This window comes from Panulirus ornatus, chromosome 7, assembly GCF_036320965.1.
Source record: "Panulirus ornatus isolate Po-2019 chromosome 7, ASM3632096v1, whole genome shotgun sequence".
In the NCBI taxonomy this organism is placed as follows: Eukaryota; Metazoa; Arthropoda; class Malacostraca; order Decapoda; family Palinuridae; genus Panulirus; species Panulirus ornatus.
Genome location: NC_092230.1, coordinates 22,753,927 through 22,772,334, shown reverse-complemented (window position 1 = coordinate 22,772,334; position 18,408 = coordinate 22,753,927). Strand labels below are relative to the sequence as shown.

Here is an 18,408-nt window from a genome sequence, read left to right as displayed (position 1 = left end):
CTTTCTTCTTTCACACACTTTACCAAACTCAGTCACCAGCTTCTGCAGTTTCTCACCCGAATCAGCCACCAGCGCTGTATCATCAGCGAACAACAACTGACTCACTTCCCAAGCTCTCTCATCCACAACAGACTGCATACTTGCCCCTCTTTCCAAAACTTGCATTCACCTCCCTAACAACCCCATCCATAAAGAAACTAAACAGCCATGGAGACATCACGCACCCCTGCCGCAAACTGACATTCACTGAGAACCAATCACTTTCCTCTCTTCCTACTCATACACATGCCTTACATCCTCAATAAAAACTTTTCACTGCTTCCAAAAACTTACCTCCCACACCATATATTCTTAACACCTTCCAAAGAGCATCTCTATCAACTCTTATCATATGCCTTCTCCACATCCATAAATGCTACATACAGATCCATTTGCTTTTCTAAATTTTTCTCATATATATTCTTCAAAGCAAACACCTGATCCACACATCCTCTACCACTTCTGAAACCACACTGCTCTTCCCCAATCTGATGCTCTGTACATGCCTTCACTCTCTCAATCAATACCTTCCCATATAATTTCCCAGGAATACTCGACAAACTTATACCTCTTTATATCCTTTGCCTTTGTACAATGGCACTATGCATGCATTCTGCCAATCCTCAGGCACCTCACCATGAGTCATACATACGTTAATTATCCTCACCAACCAGTCAGCAACAAAGTCACCCCCTTTTGTAATGAATTCCACTGCAGTAACATCCAAACCCGCTGCCTTGCCAGCTTTTATCTTTCGTAAAGCTTTTGCTACCCTTCTCTGTTTATTAACCCTGTCACTTTGCACACCACCTCGACCAAAACACCCTATATCTGCTGCTCTGTCATCTAACACATTCAACATACCTTCAAAATACTCACTCCATCTCCTTCTCACATCACCACTACTTGTTATCACCTCCCCATTAGCCCCATTCACCGATGTTCCCATTTGTTCTCTTGTCTTACGCACTTTATGTGATTTTGATTATGCTTATATATCGATGTGTTTCAGTAATATGCATTATAGAAATTATGATGTAATGTACATATAAAACTTTTTATTCACTTTAGTATATTATCATATCAAGCTTTAATGTACTGTCATTGATAGCATGAGTGCCTGCAGTACAACATGTATGAAAAATTTGATATATGATGCAATCTTGGGATCATTTATGAAATAAACAAGCTGATGATGTCTGTTTTATAATCTAAATTGTTGCTTAATAGAATAGAAAGCTGAGAGATTCAAAGGATTGGGGAATCATCATGCATCATATTGGTCTCTCATTTGTTTGTCTAATTTGTAAGGTTAGTTAAAGTAGTTATGATATTGTTGACTCTCATGCCATAAAATCGATATTGGTGATAGATACATACCTGTCAATAACCCTTATCAGATGTACTGTTTAATTTCCACAGGTATTTTTCATTTGTAGTGCTGCTTCATTTAGCTTCTTAGATTTAAGCATCATAGTCATAATGAATAGTCTGATTACATCTTGCTTCTAGGATGCTGTATCACTTTGTTACCAGTCAGCATGATTCGAACAAGGGTGATGACCTCAGTGTCACATATATGGTGTCTGGTGTTACGGCTGGAGAGGGAGACCATCCAGATGTGCATCAGGTGGGTGGTTGAATCACTGCAAATTACTACTACAGATGGTAGATCTATTTTGAATGCTTGCTGAGTTTCATCTTTCTCTCTCTCTAGGCTTCAGTCATGGACAAAATATAGAGAGAATTATGAAACAGAAAAAGAAAATACAAGGAAAAGTATTGACAAATTTTGGAGGAAGTGAAAAGACTGTCCACGTCATAGTTATTGGGAAAGACATGAGAAACTAGAGAGTTCCAAAGCTTCGAGGTGTAGGGAAAGAAGCAGTCATCAAAACAGCCCCCCGTCAAGTTGCCAGCAGCCACACAATAATCATGTGATGAAGCAGCTTGCTGAGTATTGTGTGGTGTACCTCTTGGTGGGGGGCATGCAAGCAGACAGCTTTTTGGAGCATAAAACCAAAGTAATACCTACAGAAGAGGGAAAGGAAACCAACATTGTGGCGTAGGGCAAGAGGGCCAAGTTTGTAAGTTAGTCTGGAATAGTTTATAAGTTGACTTTCAACTCAACTCTGTCAAGTAAGGATGCACAGCTAAAACCATGCCAGATGTGAAAGCAGTTCTCCATACAAGAACAAATAAATCCTTTGTATAAATGGGGTAAGTGTTTGGAAGAAAAGTTTCAGCATCTAAACAGAACACCCAGTTTTTAGAGGTAGACTTAGTTGTTCCCTTAATTTGGTTTCCAACTAAGAGTGGATGTTACTGTAATGCCAAATGTTTTTATTAGGTCAAGAGGTGGGATTACAGAACTGTCAAGGGAGAGACAAGAGATTTGAGGAGTTTGTGATGGAGAGGTGGGTAGAAACTGGATCTAGGAGACATTGTATCTACCCCACTGAGATATCCTGTCCAAATCTGAGTTTATTGGGGAGCTTTGTCAAGATGAGATGCAGATCAAGTGAGAGAAGAAGGAGCAGAATTGAAGGATGTGGGTGAATGCAAAGTTGTGTCATCAGCATATGAGTGCATTTTGTTATTTGTTGTGGAGAAGAATTGTTGAAAAATAGGAGGAAAAGTGTAGGAGAGAGGACATAACCTCGAGGGACACTGCTGTTGATGGAGAAAATGAGGGATGCTAATCCATCAACACCCACAGATATAGATTGGCTGGAGAATAAGATAGATATGAAGGAGCAAAGTGAGGGAGGGAAGCCAAGAGCTTAGAGGTGAGACCCCTGATGGAACATCCTGTCAAAAGCAGATGTGTGTGGTTGTACAGTTTTTTTTGCTGATGATGTTTATTTGGAATGGTTATATTCATAGGTAATTGCTCTTGAGTGATATGAACATAATCCCAGTATTATAGTTTATACCATATGAATCCTATAACCATTTTTCAGTAGCATTCCTGCAGAGTGAATTCTCTTGTATATGAATATGGTTTAATGAATATTGTTTAATTTGTTTATGGATGGGGTTGTTAGGGAGGTGAATGCAAGAGTTTTGGAAAGAGGGGCAAGTGTGCAGTCTGTTGTGGATGAGAGAGCTTGGGAAGTGAGTCAGTTGTTGTTCGCTGATGATACAGCGCTGGTGGCTGATTCATGTGAGAAACTGCAGAAGCTGGTGACTGAGTTTGGCAAAGTGTGTGAAAGAAGAAAGTTAAGAGTAAATGTGAATAAGAGCAAGGTTATTAGGTACAGTAGGGTTGAGGGTCAAGTCAATTGGGAGGTAAGTTTGAATGGAGAAAAACTGGAGGAAGTAAAGTGTTTTAGATATCTGGGAGTGGATCTGGCAGCGGATGGAACCATGGAAGCGGAAGTGGATCATAGGGTGGGGGAGGGGGCGAAAATCCTGGGAGCCTTGAAGAATGTGTGGAAGTCGAGAACATTATCTCGGAAAGCAAAAATGGGTATGTTTGAAGGAATAGTGGTTCCAACAATGTTGTATGGTTGCGAGACGTGGCATATGGATAGAGTTGTGCACAGGAGGGTGGATGTGCTGGAAATGAGATGTTTGAGGACAATGTGTGGTGTGAGGTGGTTTGATCGAGTAAGTAATGTAAGGGTAAGAGAGATGTGTGGAAATAAAAAGAGCATGGTTGAGAGAGCAGAAGAGGGTGTTTTGAAATGGTTTGGGCAGATGGAGAGAATGAGTGAGGAAAGATTGACCAAGAGGATATATGTGTTGGAGGTGGAGGGAACGAGGAGAAGTGGGAGACCAAATTGGAGGTGGAAAGATGGAGTGAAAAAGATTTTGTGTGATCGGGGCCTGAACATGCAGGAGGGTGAAAGGCGGGCAAGGAATAGATTGAATTGGATCGATGTGGTATACCGGGGTTAACGTGCTGTCAGTGGATTGAATCAGGGCATGTGAAGTGTCTGGGGTAAACCATGGAAAGTTGTGTGGGGCCTGGATGTGGAAAGGGAGCTGTGGTTTCGGGCATTATTGCATGCCAGCTAGAGACTGAGTGTGAACGAATGGGGCCTTTGTTGTCTTTTCCTAGTGCTTCCTCGCACACATGAGGGGGGAGGGGGATGGTATTCCATGTGTGGCGAGGTGGCGATGGGAATGAATAAAGGCAGACAGTGTGAATTGTGTGCATGGGTATATATGTATGTGTCTGTGTGTGTATATATATGTGTACATTGAGATGTATAGGTATGTATATTTGCGTGTGTGGACGTGTATGTATATACATTGTGTATGGGGGTGGGTTGGGCCATTTCTTTCATCTGTTTCCTTGTGCTACCTCGCAAACGCGGGAGACAGCGACAAAGCAAAAAAAAAAAAATGAATTTGGTAATTTGTTTTTTATCGAGGTAAAACCATAGTTCCCACATCTGGCATTAATATTGCCTAGAAACAACATTTGCTAGCAAATGTGAGAGTCAGGGGATGTACAATAGGAAGTAACAAAAGGATAGGAGGAAGGTGCAGGGGCTGAAAAAAGAGGGCAGATGAGAGTTGGGGTGAGAGACTATTGACATACTTGAGGAGAATGAGAAAATGTTTTGGAAGATGAAGCTTGTGAAGAGAACAAGAGAGTAAATGGAAGTATTAGTGAATAGGGCAGATGGGGAAACTGGCATAGTATATCTTTCTAAGAATTATTTGTTTATGCTCTGTTTCATTTCAGAACACAATAATCTCATCCTCCCCACTGTCTTAGAAACTCCATTTAATCATCACAAAGACTGCTTCCAAAAGCTGGGCGTGTCGTTTTTGTGTCATACTTATTTTTCTTGTAAACAGTGTTTTATATCTACAGAGGTTCTATATGCCTAAGTATGAAATACTGCTTACATGTCTGGGGTGGTACATCCATCTCTGTTAACTAGAGTGGAATTGAAAGCCTTCCTTCATATAAATTCTCCTCATCACTTCTCTTCAAGCTTCCCTTTCTGTTCGGTGCAATGTTGCTACTTTTTCTCTTTTCTTTAGGTGTTATTTTGGCCATTGTTCTTGTGAACTATATGCAGGTGTCCCCACCCCCAAGGTTTGGACCCATGGCACATATTTGGCTGCTGCTTCTACCAGCTCCTGTGTGGATACCAGCTACTCATGTATTGGCTGCAATGATAAACTTAGCTGGAGAATTCTTTTCCTTATTTTGTCATTCCCTCTCCGTATAACCTTTCATCCTTTAACAGTTAAGTCTACAAATTGTTTTCTTTTTTTACTTTTTTCTTTCACCCAAGATAGCCTTCATTAGGTCATGTTATTTGCCTATGCAAAAGGTAAAATATAGATGAAAAGGAGATGGAGTGGGTATTTTGATGGACAGCTGAATGTTTTAGATGATAGGTTGACAGATGTAGGGTATTTGGGATGTGGAGATATGCAAAGTGAGAGAATCATGGCAGTGTTTAATTTGAAAGAGAAGAGTTGGCAGTTACCTTGTGTAAGATGAAATGTGGTAAAGTGGCTGGAGTAAATGGCATTGCAGATTTTCTCAAGAAGGGAAGTGACAGCATTGTTGATAGGTTAGTTAATATTTTCATTGTATATATGGCTAAAAGTGAGGTGGCTGAGGATTGGAGGAATTCCTATATAATGCCAGTTTATTAAAGTAAAGGGGAAAAAATTCTATGTTTGAATTACAAGTGTATAAAATTATTGAGTACCTTGTGAGTTTGCATATATAAATAAGATTTAAAGTAACGAGATGCAAGTAAAGGCCTCAAAATGTTATATTTTAAAAAAGGGATGCAGAGGTGTTTGTTGAAATTTGGGATCATACCTCTGCCAACTCTGTTGATTTTTTTACTTTTATGATAGTATGTTGACCATATTATTTATCTTATCTGTTTTAGAATTATGAAACCCATAGGTTCAAGGAAAAATTGCCTGCCTTCCAAAAAATTTCCAGTTATATTGGACATGATTGCATGTAGTTGATAAAAGAAGTATTGTGTAATGTCCTTTATTCTTTATAGGCGTATCCTTGCTGATGTACAGATTAGCAAAGTATATATGAATGTGATCAGATTAAGGACAGTAATGATTTTGATATTTTTTAATGATAGAATTTGTATTCAACTATTGATGTATAATTTTTTACTGCAATAACTGTGATGAAAATTGTAAATTTTGGTATTTGACTACATCATATTGCACACACATACCTCCATATCTTTTACTTGCAGTGTTATATTTTACATTTCATATTTATGGTATTTTGTGTTTTAGATGATGTTGGTTCGGGAAGAGAACTTGGCTGTAGTCAAGTCCAGAATGAAAGATGTCATATCAGTACATATATACAGTGTTCAGAAGAAAAAGTTGCAGGACATGAGCACTTTGTACAGTGCTAATTATGATATAGTTAAGGAAAACATTATGAACATCAACAGGTAGGCATTGCAGACTTCAAGTTGTTCTGTAAGGAATATAAAGTAGTTTTTTTTTTTCTAATTTATTACATTTGTTATTACTGTTAGTTTTAATGGGGAGAGAGTATTGCACATGTTTCCCAAGCTCTTACCTTTTTACATATAGTGTGTCTTAACTTTATATATATGCAGTCACATATGCTCTAGCTTCTGTCAGGTATTCCTTTTGTCAGTCTGCCCAAAATGGGAGGGTATACAGCTAGGTTGACTATGAATCAGCTGCTATGTTTGGGATTTGAACTTCTCTGTTAGACTGGTTTGTGGCATTGCTAACCACAACACTATGGTGGTTCATATATGATTACCTAGGATTCATAAATGTAACTTAGTATGTATTCAGGAAATAAAAGCTAACCAGAATTTAGTTGATGATTAGGGCGCATGTTTGATACTTGACTAGGTGTTAAGCACATTTGATTTACAGATATAGTGGGATTGAATGTGCAGAGGCAAAAGTTCGCTCTTCTGCTGACCTAGCAAAAATACAGCAGCAGAATGCATACCAAGCTCCACCTGAGCCTGCTAAGATAGAGGTGAGATGGCAGTAACATGATGGAATAGGAGTAACTTCAGATGTTAGTGTAGCTTGATAATTTGTTGAATAAACAGTACTAGGATCTAAGTGTTGATAAAGCTTGCGTCAAAACTGACTAAACTGAATGTCAGTGCCACCAGTAAGACAACTGTAGAAATTCTTGTTCTCTGAATTATATGCTGAAGATTTCATCTTGGGCAAAGCAATTGGTGCAGAGATTTACCTGAGTTATAACTTTTGATATATGATGACATATGCATAAGCAAGTCAACTGACCTCATTCTGCCAAACAAGTATGGCAAGTATGAAGTCTGTTGGGGATGAGAGAGCTTGGGAAGTGAGTCAGTTGTTGTTCGCTGATGATACAGCGCTGGTGGCTGATTCATGTGAGAAACTGCAGAAGCTGGTGACTGAGTTTGGTAAAGTGTGTGAAAGAAGAAAGTTAAGAGTAAATGTGAATAAGAGCAAGGTTATTAGGTACAGTAGGGTTGAGGGTCAAGTCAATTGGGAGGTGAGTTTGAATGGAGAAAAACTGGAGGAAGTAAAGTGTTTTAGATATCTGGGAGTGGATCTGGCAGCGGATGGAACCATGGAAGCGGAAGTGGATCATAGGATGGGGGAGGGGGCGAAAATTCTGGGAGCCTTGAAGAATGTGTGGAAGTCAAGAACATTATCTCGGAAAGCAAAAATGGGTATGTTTGAAGGAATAGTGGTTCCAACAATGTTGTATGGTTGCGAGGCGTGGGCTATGGATAGAGTGGTGCGCAGGAGGATGGATGTGCTGGAAATGAGATGTTTGAGGACAATGTGTGGTGTGAGGTGGTTTGATTGAGTAAGTAACGTAAGGGTAAGAGAGATGTGTGGAAATAAAAAGAGCGTGGTTGAGAGAGCAGAAGAGGGTGTTTTGAAATGGTTTGGGCACATGGAGAGAATGAGTGAGGAAAGATTGACCAAGAGGATATATGTGTCGGAGGTGGAGGGAACGAGGAGAAGAGGGAGTCCAAATTGGAGGTGGAAAGATGGAGTGAAAAAGATTTTGAGTGATCGGGGCCTGAACATGCAGGAGGGTGAAAGGAGGGCAAAGAATAGAGTGAATTGGAGCGATGTGGTATACCGGGGTTGACGTGCTGTCAGTGGATTGAATCAGGGCATGTGAAGCGTCTGGGGTAAACCATGGAAAGCTGTGTAGGTATGTATATTTGCGTGTGTGGACGTATGTATATACATGTGTATGGGGGTGGGTTGGGCCATTTCTTTCGTCTGTTTCCTTGCACTACCTCGCAAACGCGGGAGACAGTGACAAAGCAAAAAAAAAAAAAAAAAAAATTTATTATACTCTGACACTGTGTCCCGTGTTAGCGAGGTAGCGCAAGGAAACAGACAAAAGAATGACACGTCCCACCCACATACATATGTATTTACATAAACGCCCACACACGCACATATACATACCTATACATTTCTACATATACATACATGGACATATACATATATACACATGTACATATTCATACATGCTGCCTTCATCCATTCCCGCCACCACACATGAAATGGCACCCCCCCTCCCCCGCATGTGTGCAGGGTAGCGCTGGGAAAAAACTTTGTTGTTTTAAGGGAATATGTGGCATCCACAGTAATTACAATTTCCAGGAATTTGCTGTTTTGTTCCGGCATTGATTACTTTGTGGTAAAAAAAGAATGAAGTTGATGCATAGCAAACTAGGTAAAATATTGGCATTTCAGTAACACTTCTTTTTGCTGTTAAAACTAAGTTTGTCAATGAAGTGTCTTTTCTTTTGAAACACCATCACAACAGCACCTGTTATGTTACATATGCTGGTGATTGCTAATATTTTATGAACCAAGATTGAAGTGACAATCAATTTTCAGTGCAAATCTAACATTGAAAGCATTTGTGGCCATATAAGAAGATTGTCAGTAAGAGCTTGCCAAAATTGTAAGTATGTATTGTGATGGTTGATTTTAGAACATTAAGTGGTTGCATTTCAGATGGTCAGCAACAATAAACAGATGGTAAATTGAGAATTCAGCTTTTTTTGGTGTAATTGTTGACAAAGATGACTGAAGAAAATATAAGATGATAAACAGCAAATGTAGCTCAAGTTAATGCCATAATCACAATAACACATACCCACTGCATGTTGTAGGTGACTAAAAGGGGCAGGAGTGGGGGACTGCAAAATCTCCTGGCCATGTATTTTGATTTTTAAAAGTTGAAACAGAAGGGACCAAATGAGGGATGCTTGTCCTCCTTGAAGGCTCAGGCTAGGGTGTCTGAATGCATGTGGCTCTAACCAAGATGCGAAGTGAGAGATAGGCAGTATGTTTGAGGAGAGGAACGTGGATGTTCTGGCTCTGAGTAAAACAAAGCTGAAGGGGAAAGGGAAAAAGTAGTTTGGGAATATTTTAGGTGTGAAGTCAGGGGGAGCCCTTGCCTATACTGCATTAGACTTGCCCTCTGCCAGTGACCTGTTAAGGGTGAGGCACTAAATGATAAGAAGTGGCACTGAAGTTTTTTAGTTATGGAGACTGTTGCTGTGTGCCTTGTCCACCCCTTTGAGGGATTTCTAGTTGGAATGGACATCAGAGATGGTGATGGTGAAGTCAGGGGTTAATGTGAGTGTAATAGCTAAGGAAGGGGTAGCATTGCTTCTGAAGAAGGAATTAAGGGAATATGTGAGTGTAATGATTTGCCCCAGACTGATGTTGGTAAAAGTGAAATTCGTAAATCCTTTTCCTTGTCTATTATTTTTCCCTTTCAATATTTCAACTGAGGCCTGGTCTTGATGTGGACTTTCATCTATGATAACCAGTGAACTCTGTTGCTGCTTTTTAGCCTTTAGTTCCTCAACTTTAACTGGCCACTGGTAGAGGTTTGTGTAGTGTTTCCAATGATTCCAGGCAATAAATCCAGTAATAAAGTGGTGCAAGGAAAGTAGACAATCTCCATTCGATTTTTTCAATTTGCTTAAGTGCCCAGATGTTTAGATGCATCGTGTGTAGGGGCAGAAATGGTCTGCATGTGCTATTTGCACATGCATACACTTCTATTAATAACATTATTGTGTTAATCAGTTGGAGATTCTTCCTTTCAGAGTAAATACAAACCTTCACAAATTAAGACAGCCCAGAAGGAGTCAGGCACTGAAAATGATGGTAAGCATAGCAAGAACAGCAGTGGACTAGGAAAACAGAACAACAAGATTGCATCCATGTTTGCCCGTCAGGTTAAAAAGTCAGAAGAAATGAAGGATGAGGGAATTAAACTAGGAAAGGTGAGCAGATATTCTTTTTCTGTTTATTTACTTGGAAAGAAGATATTTTAGAGCTGAAAAGGATATATATTTATTATTTTGCTTTGTCGCTGTCTCCCGCGTTTGCGAGGTAGCGCAAGGAAACAGACAAAAGAAATGGCCCAACCCATCCCCATACACATGTATATACATACACGACCACACACGCAAATATACATACCCATACATCTCAATGTACACATATATATACACACACAGACACATACATATATACACATGCACACAATTCACACTGTCTGCCTTTATTCATTCCCATCGCCACCTCACCACACATGGAATAACATCCCCCTCCCCCCTCATGTGTGTGAGGTAGCGCTAGGAAAAGACAACAAAGGCCCCATTCATTCACATTCAGTCCCTAGCTGTCATGCAATAATGCCCGAAACCACAGCTCCCTTTCCACATCCAGGCCCCACAGAACTTTCCATGGTTTACCCCAGACGCTTCACATGCCCTGATTCAGTCCATTGACAGCACGTCGACCCCGGTATACCACATCGATCCAATTCACTCTATTCACTTCCTTGCCCGCCTTTCACCCTCCTGCATGTTCAGGCCCCGATCACTCAAAATCTTTTTCACTCCATCTTTCCACCTCCAATTTGGTCTCCCACTTCTCCTTGTTCCCTCCACCTCCGGTGCATATATCCTCTTGGTCAATCTTTCCTCACTCATTCTCTCCATATGCCGAAACCATTTCAAAACACCCTCTTCTGCTCTCTCAACCACACTCTTTATTTCCACACATCTCTCTTACCCTTACATTACTTACTTGATCAAACCATCTCACACCACATATTGTCCTCAAACATCTCATTTCCAGCACATCCACCCTCCTGCGCACAACTCTATCCATAGCCCACGCCTCGCAACCATACAACATTGTTGGAACCACTATTCCTTCAAACATACCCATTTTTGCTTTCCGAGATAATGTTCTCGACTTCCACACATTCTTCAAGGCTCCCAGGATTTTTGCCACCTCCCCCACCCTATGATTCACTTCCGCTTCCATGGTTCCATCCACTGCCAGATCCACTCCCAGATATCTAAAACACTTTACTTCCTCCAGTTTTACTCCATTCAAACTTACCTCCCAATTGACTTGACCCTCAACCCTACTGTACCTAATAACCTTGCTCTTATTCACATTTACTCTTAACTTTCTTCTTTCACACACTTTACCAAACTCAGTCACCAGCTTCTGCAGTTTCTCACATGAATCAGCCACCAGCGCTGTATCATCAGCGAACAACAACTGACTCACTTCCCAAGCTCTCTCATCCCCAACAGACTTCATACTTGCCCCTCTTTCCAAAACTTTTGCATTCACCTCCCTAACAACCCCATCCATAAACAAATTAAACAACCATGGAGACATCACACACCCCTGCCGCAAACCTACATTCACTGAGAACCAATCACTTTCCTCTCTTCCTACACGTACACATGCCTTACATCCTCGATAAAAACTTTTCACCGCTTCTAACAACTTGCCTCCCACACCATATATTCTTAGTACTTTCCACAGAGCATCTCTATCAATTCTATCATATGCCTTCTCCAGATCCATAAATGCTACATACAGATCCATTTGCTTTTCTAAGTATTTCTCACATATATTCTTCAAAGCAAACACCTGATCCACACATCCCCTACCACTTCTGAAACGACACTGCTCTTCCCCAATCTGATGCTCTGTACATGCCTTCACCCTCTCAATCAATACCCTCCCATATGATTGGTACAGAATTTCAAATTTCAGAGTATTCTAAGTGAAAAAATGATTTCAAAGAAATGCAAGCTGTTGCATCCATTCCATGGTAAGATCACATTAGAAAATACAGGTGTGGTGGAAATTCTTTTGAAGTTATAATAGATGACCAGTTAAAAGGTGGTGAAAATACTGATATGGTGTATAAGAAATATAACCAGAGATTGCACTTTATACATCTTAAATAGTCTGCATATAGACAACACAATGATTAATTTTTTTGGAGGTCATCTGTAGAATCAGTTTCATGTTTTTCAGAGACTGCCTGATATGGTAAGTTAAACAGTAAAAGTAAAAATAAACTTGAGAAAATTGTTGAGAAAGCTAAGAAATTGTGTGCAAACACAAACATTAGATATGCTGTATCTGGGATTTGCAATGAAACGGGGAGATCATGCAAGATGCAATTCATCCTTTAGACCAATACTACTTATTGCTAAGGTCAGGAAAAAGACTGTCTCTGCCAATACAGTGTACCAGTAGATTCAGGAAATCATTTGTACCAAAAAGCATTATGCTGTTTAACCATCTAAAGATGCTGTAACTCCTCTGTGATGTAGCTTCTTAGTGAAATAAATTATTCTTTATGTGGTACTTTTATGTGATGTACTTTTTCTAACCTTGAATTGAGCTTCTAGCCATAAAAAATTTCATTTAGTATCGTGTACACAATTTGACAATAAAGTCATCTCATCTTATCTTACTTCAGCTTTACTCCTTGGAATGAAAGAAAGTTTGACCTATTTACATTTTTTCATGCCTCATTCCTTCTTGGTTGTTCAGAACTTGAGCACCTCCTCCTTAGTTTTGTCTTCTCCTCTTTCTCTCATCTGTCTCTGATGTCTGTACCCCCTTAGGCAGCCTACCTTCACTCATCCTCTCCATATGCCCAACCATTTCAGCACACCCTCCTCAGCTTTCACATATATGCTCTTCTTACTTCCACCCCTCTTTGTTACCCTATAATTTCTTATTTGATCAGCCCTCGTCATATCCACCGTCTTCATTTTTCATTTGATGCCCACATCTTGCATCCATGCAACACTTTTGGGACCACTACATCATCAAACGTACCCATTTTTACCCTCACAGACATTGACTTCTCATTCCACACACTTCTCAATGTACCCATAGTTCCATTCGCTATCATGTCTGCACCATTTCCCCTAGGTTCTCTCTATTCAAATTCGCTTTCTAACCATCTTGTCTCTTTCTGTGCTAGAATTGATAACTTTAATCCCATTAAGACTCAATATTCTCCTTACACACGCACTCCCAAACTTAGAAACAGCTCTTGCAGTTTGTAACTCAAATCTGCCATCATCGGCAGACAACAGTTAACTCAACCTCCCAGGAACCCCACACCTCCAGTAGATTTCAGACCTGCCATTCTCTCTAAGATCCTTGCTTTCACTTTCCTTACCTCTTTGTCCATAAATATTAACAGCCATGGTTACTACATACACCCCTGTTGTAAGCCATCTTCTCTTGAAACCACTTATCCTCTCTTTCTTCTGGATTAAGACTCCACTGTGTTAAGAGCAACTAACCTTTCACACCATAGACTTACAACACCCTCCACAAAATGTCTTAGTCATCCCTATCATGTGCTTTCTCCAGATCCATAAATGCCATATGTAAATCCTTTTGTTTCTTGAAGTATTTTTCATACAGGTTCTTCGAAGCAAACACTTGATCCACACTTCCTCTACCATTCCTGAAGTCTCACCGTTCCTTTGCAGTTTAATGCTCTGTTCATGCTACTGCTCTTCCTTAGAACATATCAAGTACACTTAACAAACTTATAGTTTTGGAATTTAAACTTTAATTTTTTCCCCTATTATCTTCATACCATTGCATTATTTAAGCATTTTCCCAATCCTCTGGCACCAGACCTTATACCAAAGATATATTAAGAACCTTAACTAACCAGTCATCAACACGCTGCCACCTTCTTTCTTGAAAAATTCAACTTTAGTCCCATATGCTCCAACACCTTGCTATATTTCATCTAATGCGAGCCTTCACCACCTCTTTTCTAACCGAACTGCTTGCCATAACTCTCTCACTTTGCACACTTTCATTATGTAAACACTGAACACCTGCCACCCTATCATCTAACATATTCAACAGCCCCTGCTTGCATAATTTGACATTGTTTTGATGAATGTTACCAAAAGGTGTACTGTATGGAAACATGATGTCCTGTGTGACACATGCAGTTGATGGGTTACGAAGACTTTTAAGTTAATGTTTTTTGATGCTTCATGTTAAATCCAGTGTAGGCTGATGTTTCTAATGATAAATGTTAATTCGAGTGTAGGCACATAAGGCTAGCAACTGTTCTTGATCCATTTCATCCATTATTTGTAATACCCTCCCTTACTCTAGGTGATAGAACAATTGCATATCTTTCTTTCCCTCTTCCCTGATAATTTTTTTTTCTTGTCCATACTACTTCTTCTTCCACACCTCTCCTGATTTACTTTCATCAATTTCATTTTCACTCCATACACCCCTCTGAAGGATATGGGTTTCTCCAATTTCCAGCACATTCAAACTATAACATTTGTAACTCAAATCTGCCATCATCAGCAGACAGCAGTTAACTCAACCTCCCAGGAACCCCACACCTCCAGTAGATTTCAGATCCCTCCTTTTACTCTCACCAGCCATCCCATTTACATTCAGCGGTATCATCCTCAGTCTCTTGTCCCTTTACTCCCTGGCATGACTGGTAGACTCCAGTGCCACTTCTTAGCCTTTTGTGCTTCACTCTTGATAAGTGACTAGTAGAGGCCAACTCCAGTGCAGTGTTTCCCAGAGGCAGTGGGCTCCCAGATTATTTTATCTGAAAAACTAAAACCCCAGCACACCTCAAATGTTTGTCTGTATCAGAAAAAACTTTTATTACTATTACCCTGATGGAGTTAGGCAGCACCTTCCCTCTTCTTTTCCACCCCTAAGGATTTGATAACAAGGTTACCCTAAGAAGGCAGGGTGAGACTTGGATACTACAGAAAACTAGATCTCCCTGAGGCACTGAAATTCAAAAAGTTTCATCTTTAAGGTTGTACAGAAGCAGCACCACCTCCAAACCTCATTGGTCAGGATACTGCAACTGTGATGTAACATCTTTTATTTTTTCATACCTGTTTGCCATTTCCCTCATCAGTAAGGGTGTGTTAGGAGCAGACAAAGAAATGGCCTCATTTTCTTGCATCCATTCTCTAGCTTGTCATTTGTGATGCACCTAAACTGCAGCCCCCTATCTGCAAACAGTTACCACAGGCCTTTCCTGGTTTACCCCAGTCTTCAGGTCCCCTGGTTCAGTCCATTGAAAGCACGATACCCCTTGTATGCCACAATGCTCCACTTCATTCTAACCAATGCATGTCTTAAGCCTCCTGTAGGCTCAGATCTTGTACACTCAGAAACTGATTCACTTCATCCTTCTATCTCCAGTTTGGTCTACCCCTGTTCCTTTTCCTTCCACTTCTGACACATAGATCCTCTTTTTCAACTTCTCTTTCAATCTCTACTTGTACGAACATTTCAACGCTTTCAATCTCTGTATTTGTACGAACATTTCAACTCTCTTCATCATACTTTTCTGCTTTACTTACCCTATGATTTCTCGGTGAACCCTCTTCTCACCTTATATTGTCTGCAGACATATCATTACCAGGAGATTCACCCTGACTGATACATTCTCATTTATAGCCCATTCCTCAAATCCATACAGCACCACTGCATTCTTTTGTTACAAACTCCACTCTGCCTCTAATAGCTCTCCTCTCACACCATATATTTGTACCTTCCACAGAGCATTTTCTATCAACCATATGTTTTTTCCATGTACATAGATGCCCATTTACTGAAAGACTCTCTTAACATGCACCTTTGCTTGCTTATTCCATTTCTGTTTAAAAACCAGAACTTTTTCTTCTTCGTGGAAGCGTGTTGGTCCATTTCATCCTAAAAAAGGGTGACCAGTCTAACTCTTCTAACTGCTGGTGTGTCCCATTGACGTTTATTTCAAAAGTCTTTGAATCTCTCCTCAACACTCATATCCTCAGACTTTTGGAATTTCAGTGTTCTTTATGATCACCAGAACTGCTTCTGTAAGGCAAGATACTTTGGTAATATTCTTTCCTATCTTACTAATGTCTGGTCATCATCCCTGAAAGATATTAGGAAATCCTGTGTAGTTGCCCTCAATATATTTAAAGCTTTTGATAGTGTTGTATCAGGGTCTCACCTACTAGCTCCCTTCTGTTGGCCTCTCTCCTTTACTTTGCTCATATCTGACATCCTCTCTGGTTGATCTATCTCTGTTGTCGTGGTGGATCAGCCTCTTCCCCTCTCTCCATCAACAGTGGTGTCCCTCAAGGTCCTGTTCTGTCTCCTGCACTTTTTCTTATCTTGATCAATGATTCTCTTTCTTCTACAAACAGCCAGAACTCATGTGCTTCCTCTATATCCTTCCAGTCTGCTCCTTTTCTCACCCAATCTGAATCTTGTCTTGATACAACTTCTTCAATAAAATCAAACTTGGACAGGATAGCTCAGTAAGGTAGATGTAATCTGGTTAACCTTAATCCCTTATGAACCAGTTTTTGCCCATCTATCAATCAAAAATTCCTCACTACTTTGGTATTACTTTTAATTTTGCTCCTTGAAACTGGCTGCTTCTGTGACCCCATGAATTTCTTGGCAAGCTGCTGCATTTCATGATTACTGTGTGTTCATGGGCAACTCAAGTGTGGGCCATTTTGATTACAGTTTCTTTCCTTACCCCTTGAAACTTTGGAACTCTCTACTTTCTCATGTCCCTCTCAGTAACTATGACCTGGCACTTTTATAAGATAGGTTTTTCACTTCATCTAAAATTCATATATGCTTTTCCTTGTTTCTTCTTTTTTCCTTTCATTATTCTCTTTATGCAACTATTGAGGCCCAGCTGTGATGTGAACTTTTACCATTGATTGCACAAATTAGGTTAGCACTACCACGTTGCTTGGGAAATTGCAAACTAGTCTGAGAAAAGTACTGTTTTCATTAACTTCTATCTATTTATTTATATTTATTATACTTTATCACTGTCTCCCATGTTAACGAGGTAGCGCAAGGAAACAGACGAAAGAGTGGCCCAACCAACCCACATACAAATGTATATACATACATGTCCACACACATGTATGTATACATATATATACATACAAATACATATACATATGTACATAATTCATACTTGCTGCCCATATTCATTTCCGTCGCCACCCTGCCACACATGAAATGACAACCCCCTACCCCTGCACGCACGTGAGTTTTCCCTTGGAAAAGACAACAAAGACCACATTTGTTCACACTCATTCTCTAGCTGTCATGCATAATGCACCGAAACTACAGCTCCCTTTCCACATCCAGGCCCCACAAAACTTTCCATGGTTTACCCCAGATGCTTCACATGCCTTGGTTCAATCCATTGACAGCACGTCGACCCCGGTATACCACATTGTTCCAGTTCACTCTATTCCTTGCAAGCCTTTCACCCTCCTGCATGTTCAGGCTCCGATTGCTCAAAGTCTTTTTCACTCCATCCTTCCACCTCCAATTTGGTCTCCCACTTCTCGTTTCCTCCACCTCTAACACATATATCCTCTGTGTCAATCTTTCCTTACTCATTCTCTCCATGTGACCAAACCATTTCAAAACACCCTCTTCTGCTCTCTCAACCACACTCTTTTTATTACGAAACATCTCTCTTACCCTTTCATTACTTACTCGAGCAAACCACCTCACACCACATATTGTCCTCACACATCTCATTTCCAACACATCCACCCTCCTCCACACATCCCTACCTATAGCCCATGCTTTGCAACCATATAACATTGTTGGAACCACTATTCCTTCAAACATACCCATTTTTGCTTTCCAAGATAATGTTCTCGCCTTCCACACATTTTTCAATGCTCCCAGAACTTTTGCCCCTCCCCCACCCTGTGACTCACTTCCGCTTCCATGGTTCCATCTGCTGCTAAATCCACTCCCAGATATCTGAAACACTTCACTTCCTCCAGCTTTTCTTCATTCAAGTTTACCTCCCAATTGACTTGTCCCTCAACCCTACTGTACCTAATAACCTTGCTCATATTCACATTCTTTCTTCCTTCACACTTTTTACCAAACTCAGTCACCAGCTTCTGCAGTTTCTCACTGGAATCAGCCACCACCGCTGTATCGTCAGCGAACAACAAGTGACTC

General features: G+C 40.3%; 1 protein-coding gene across 2 annotated transcripts in view; it reads left to right on the top strand.

The window, feature by feature from the left end:
* LOC139749451 (uncharacterized) overlaps positions 1-18,408 on the top strand; it is an 86,291-nt gene that overhangs the window by 16,376 nt on the left and 51,507 nt on the right. The window contains exons 3-6 of one of the 2 annotated variants that reach the window (XM_071663327.1): positions 1,552-1,669; positions 6,292-6,455; positions 6,919-7,027; positions 10,146-10,325. In XM_071663327.1, the coding sequence (XP_071519428.1) occupies positions 1,552-1,669; positions 6,292-6,455; positions 6,919-7,027; positions 10,146-10,325 (571 nt within the window). The remainder of the gene's footprint in view (positions 1-1,551; positions 1,670-6,291; positions 6,456-6,918; positions 7,028-10,145; positions 10,326-18,408) is intronic. The other variant, XM_071663328.1, reaches the window with a different exon arrangement.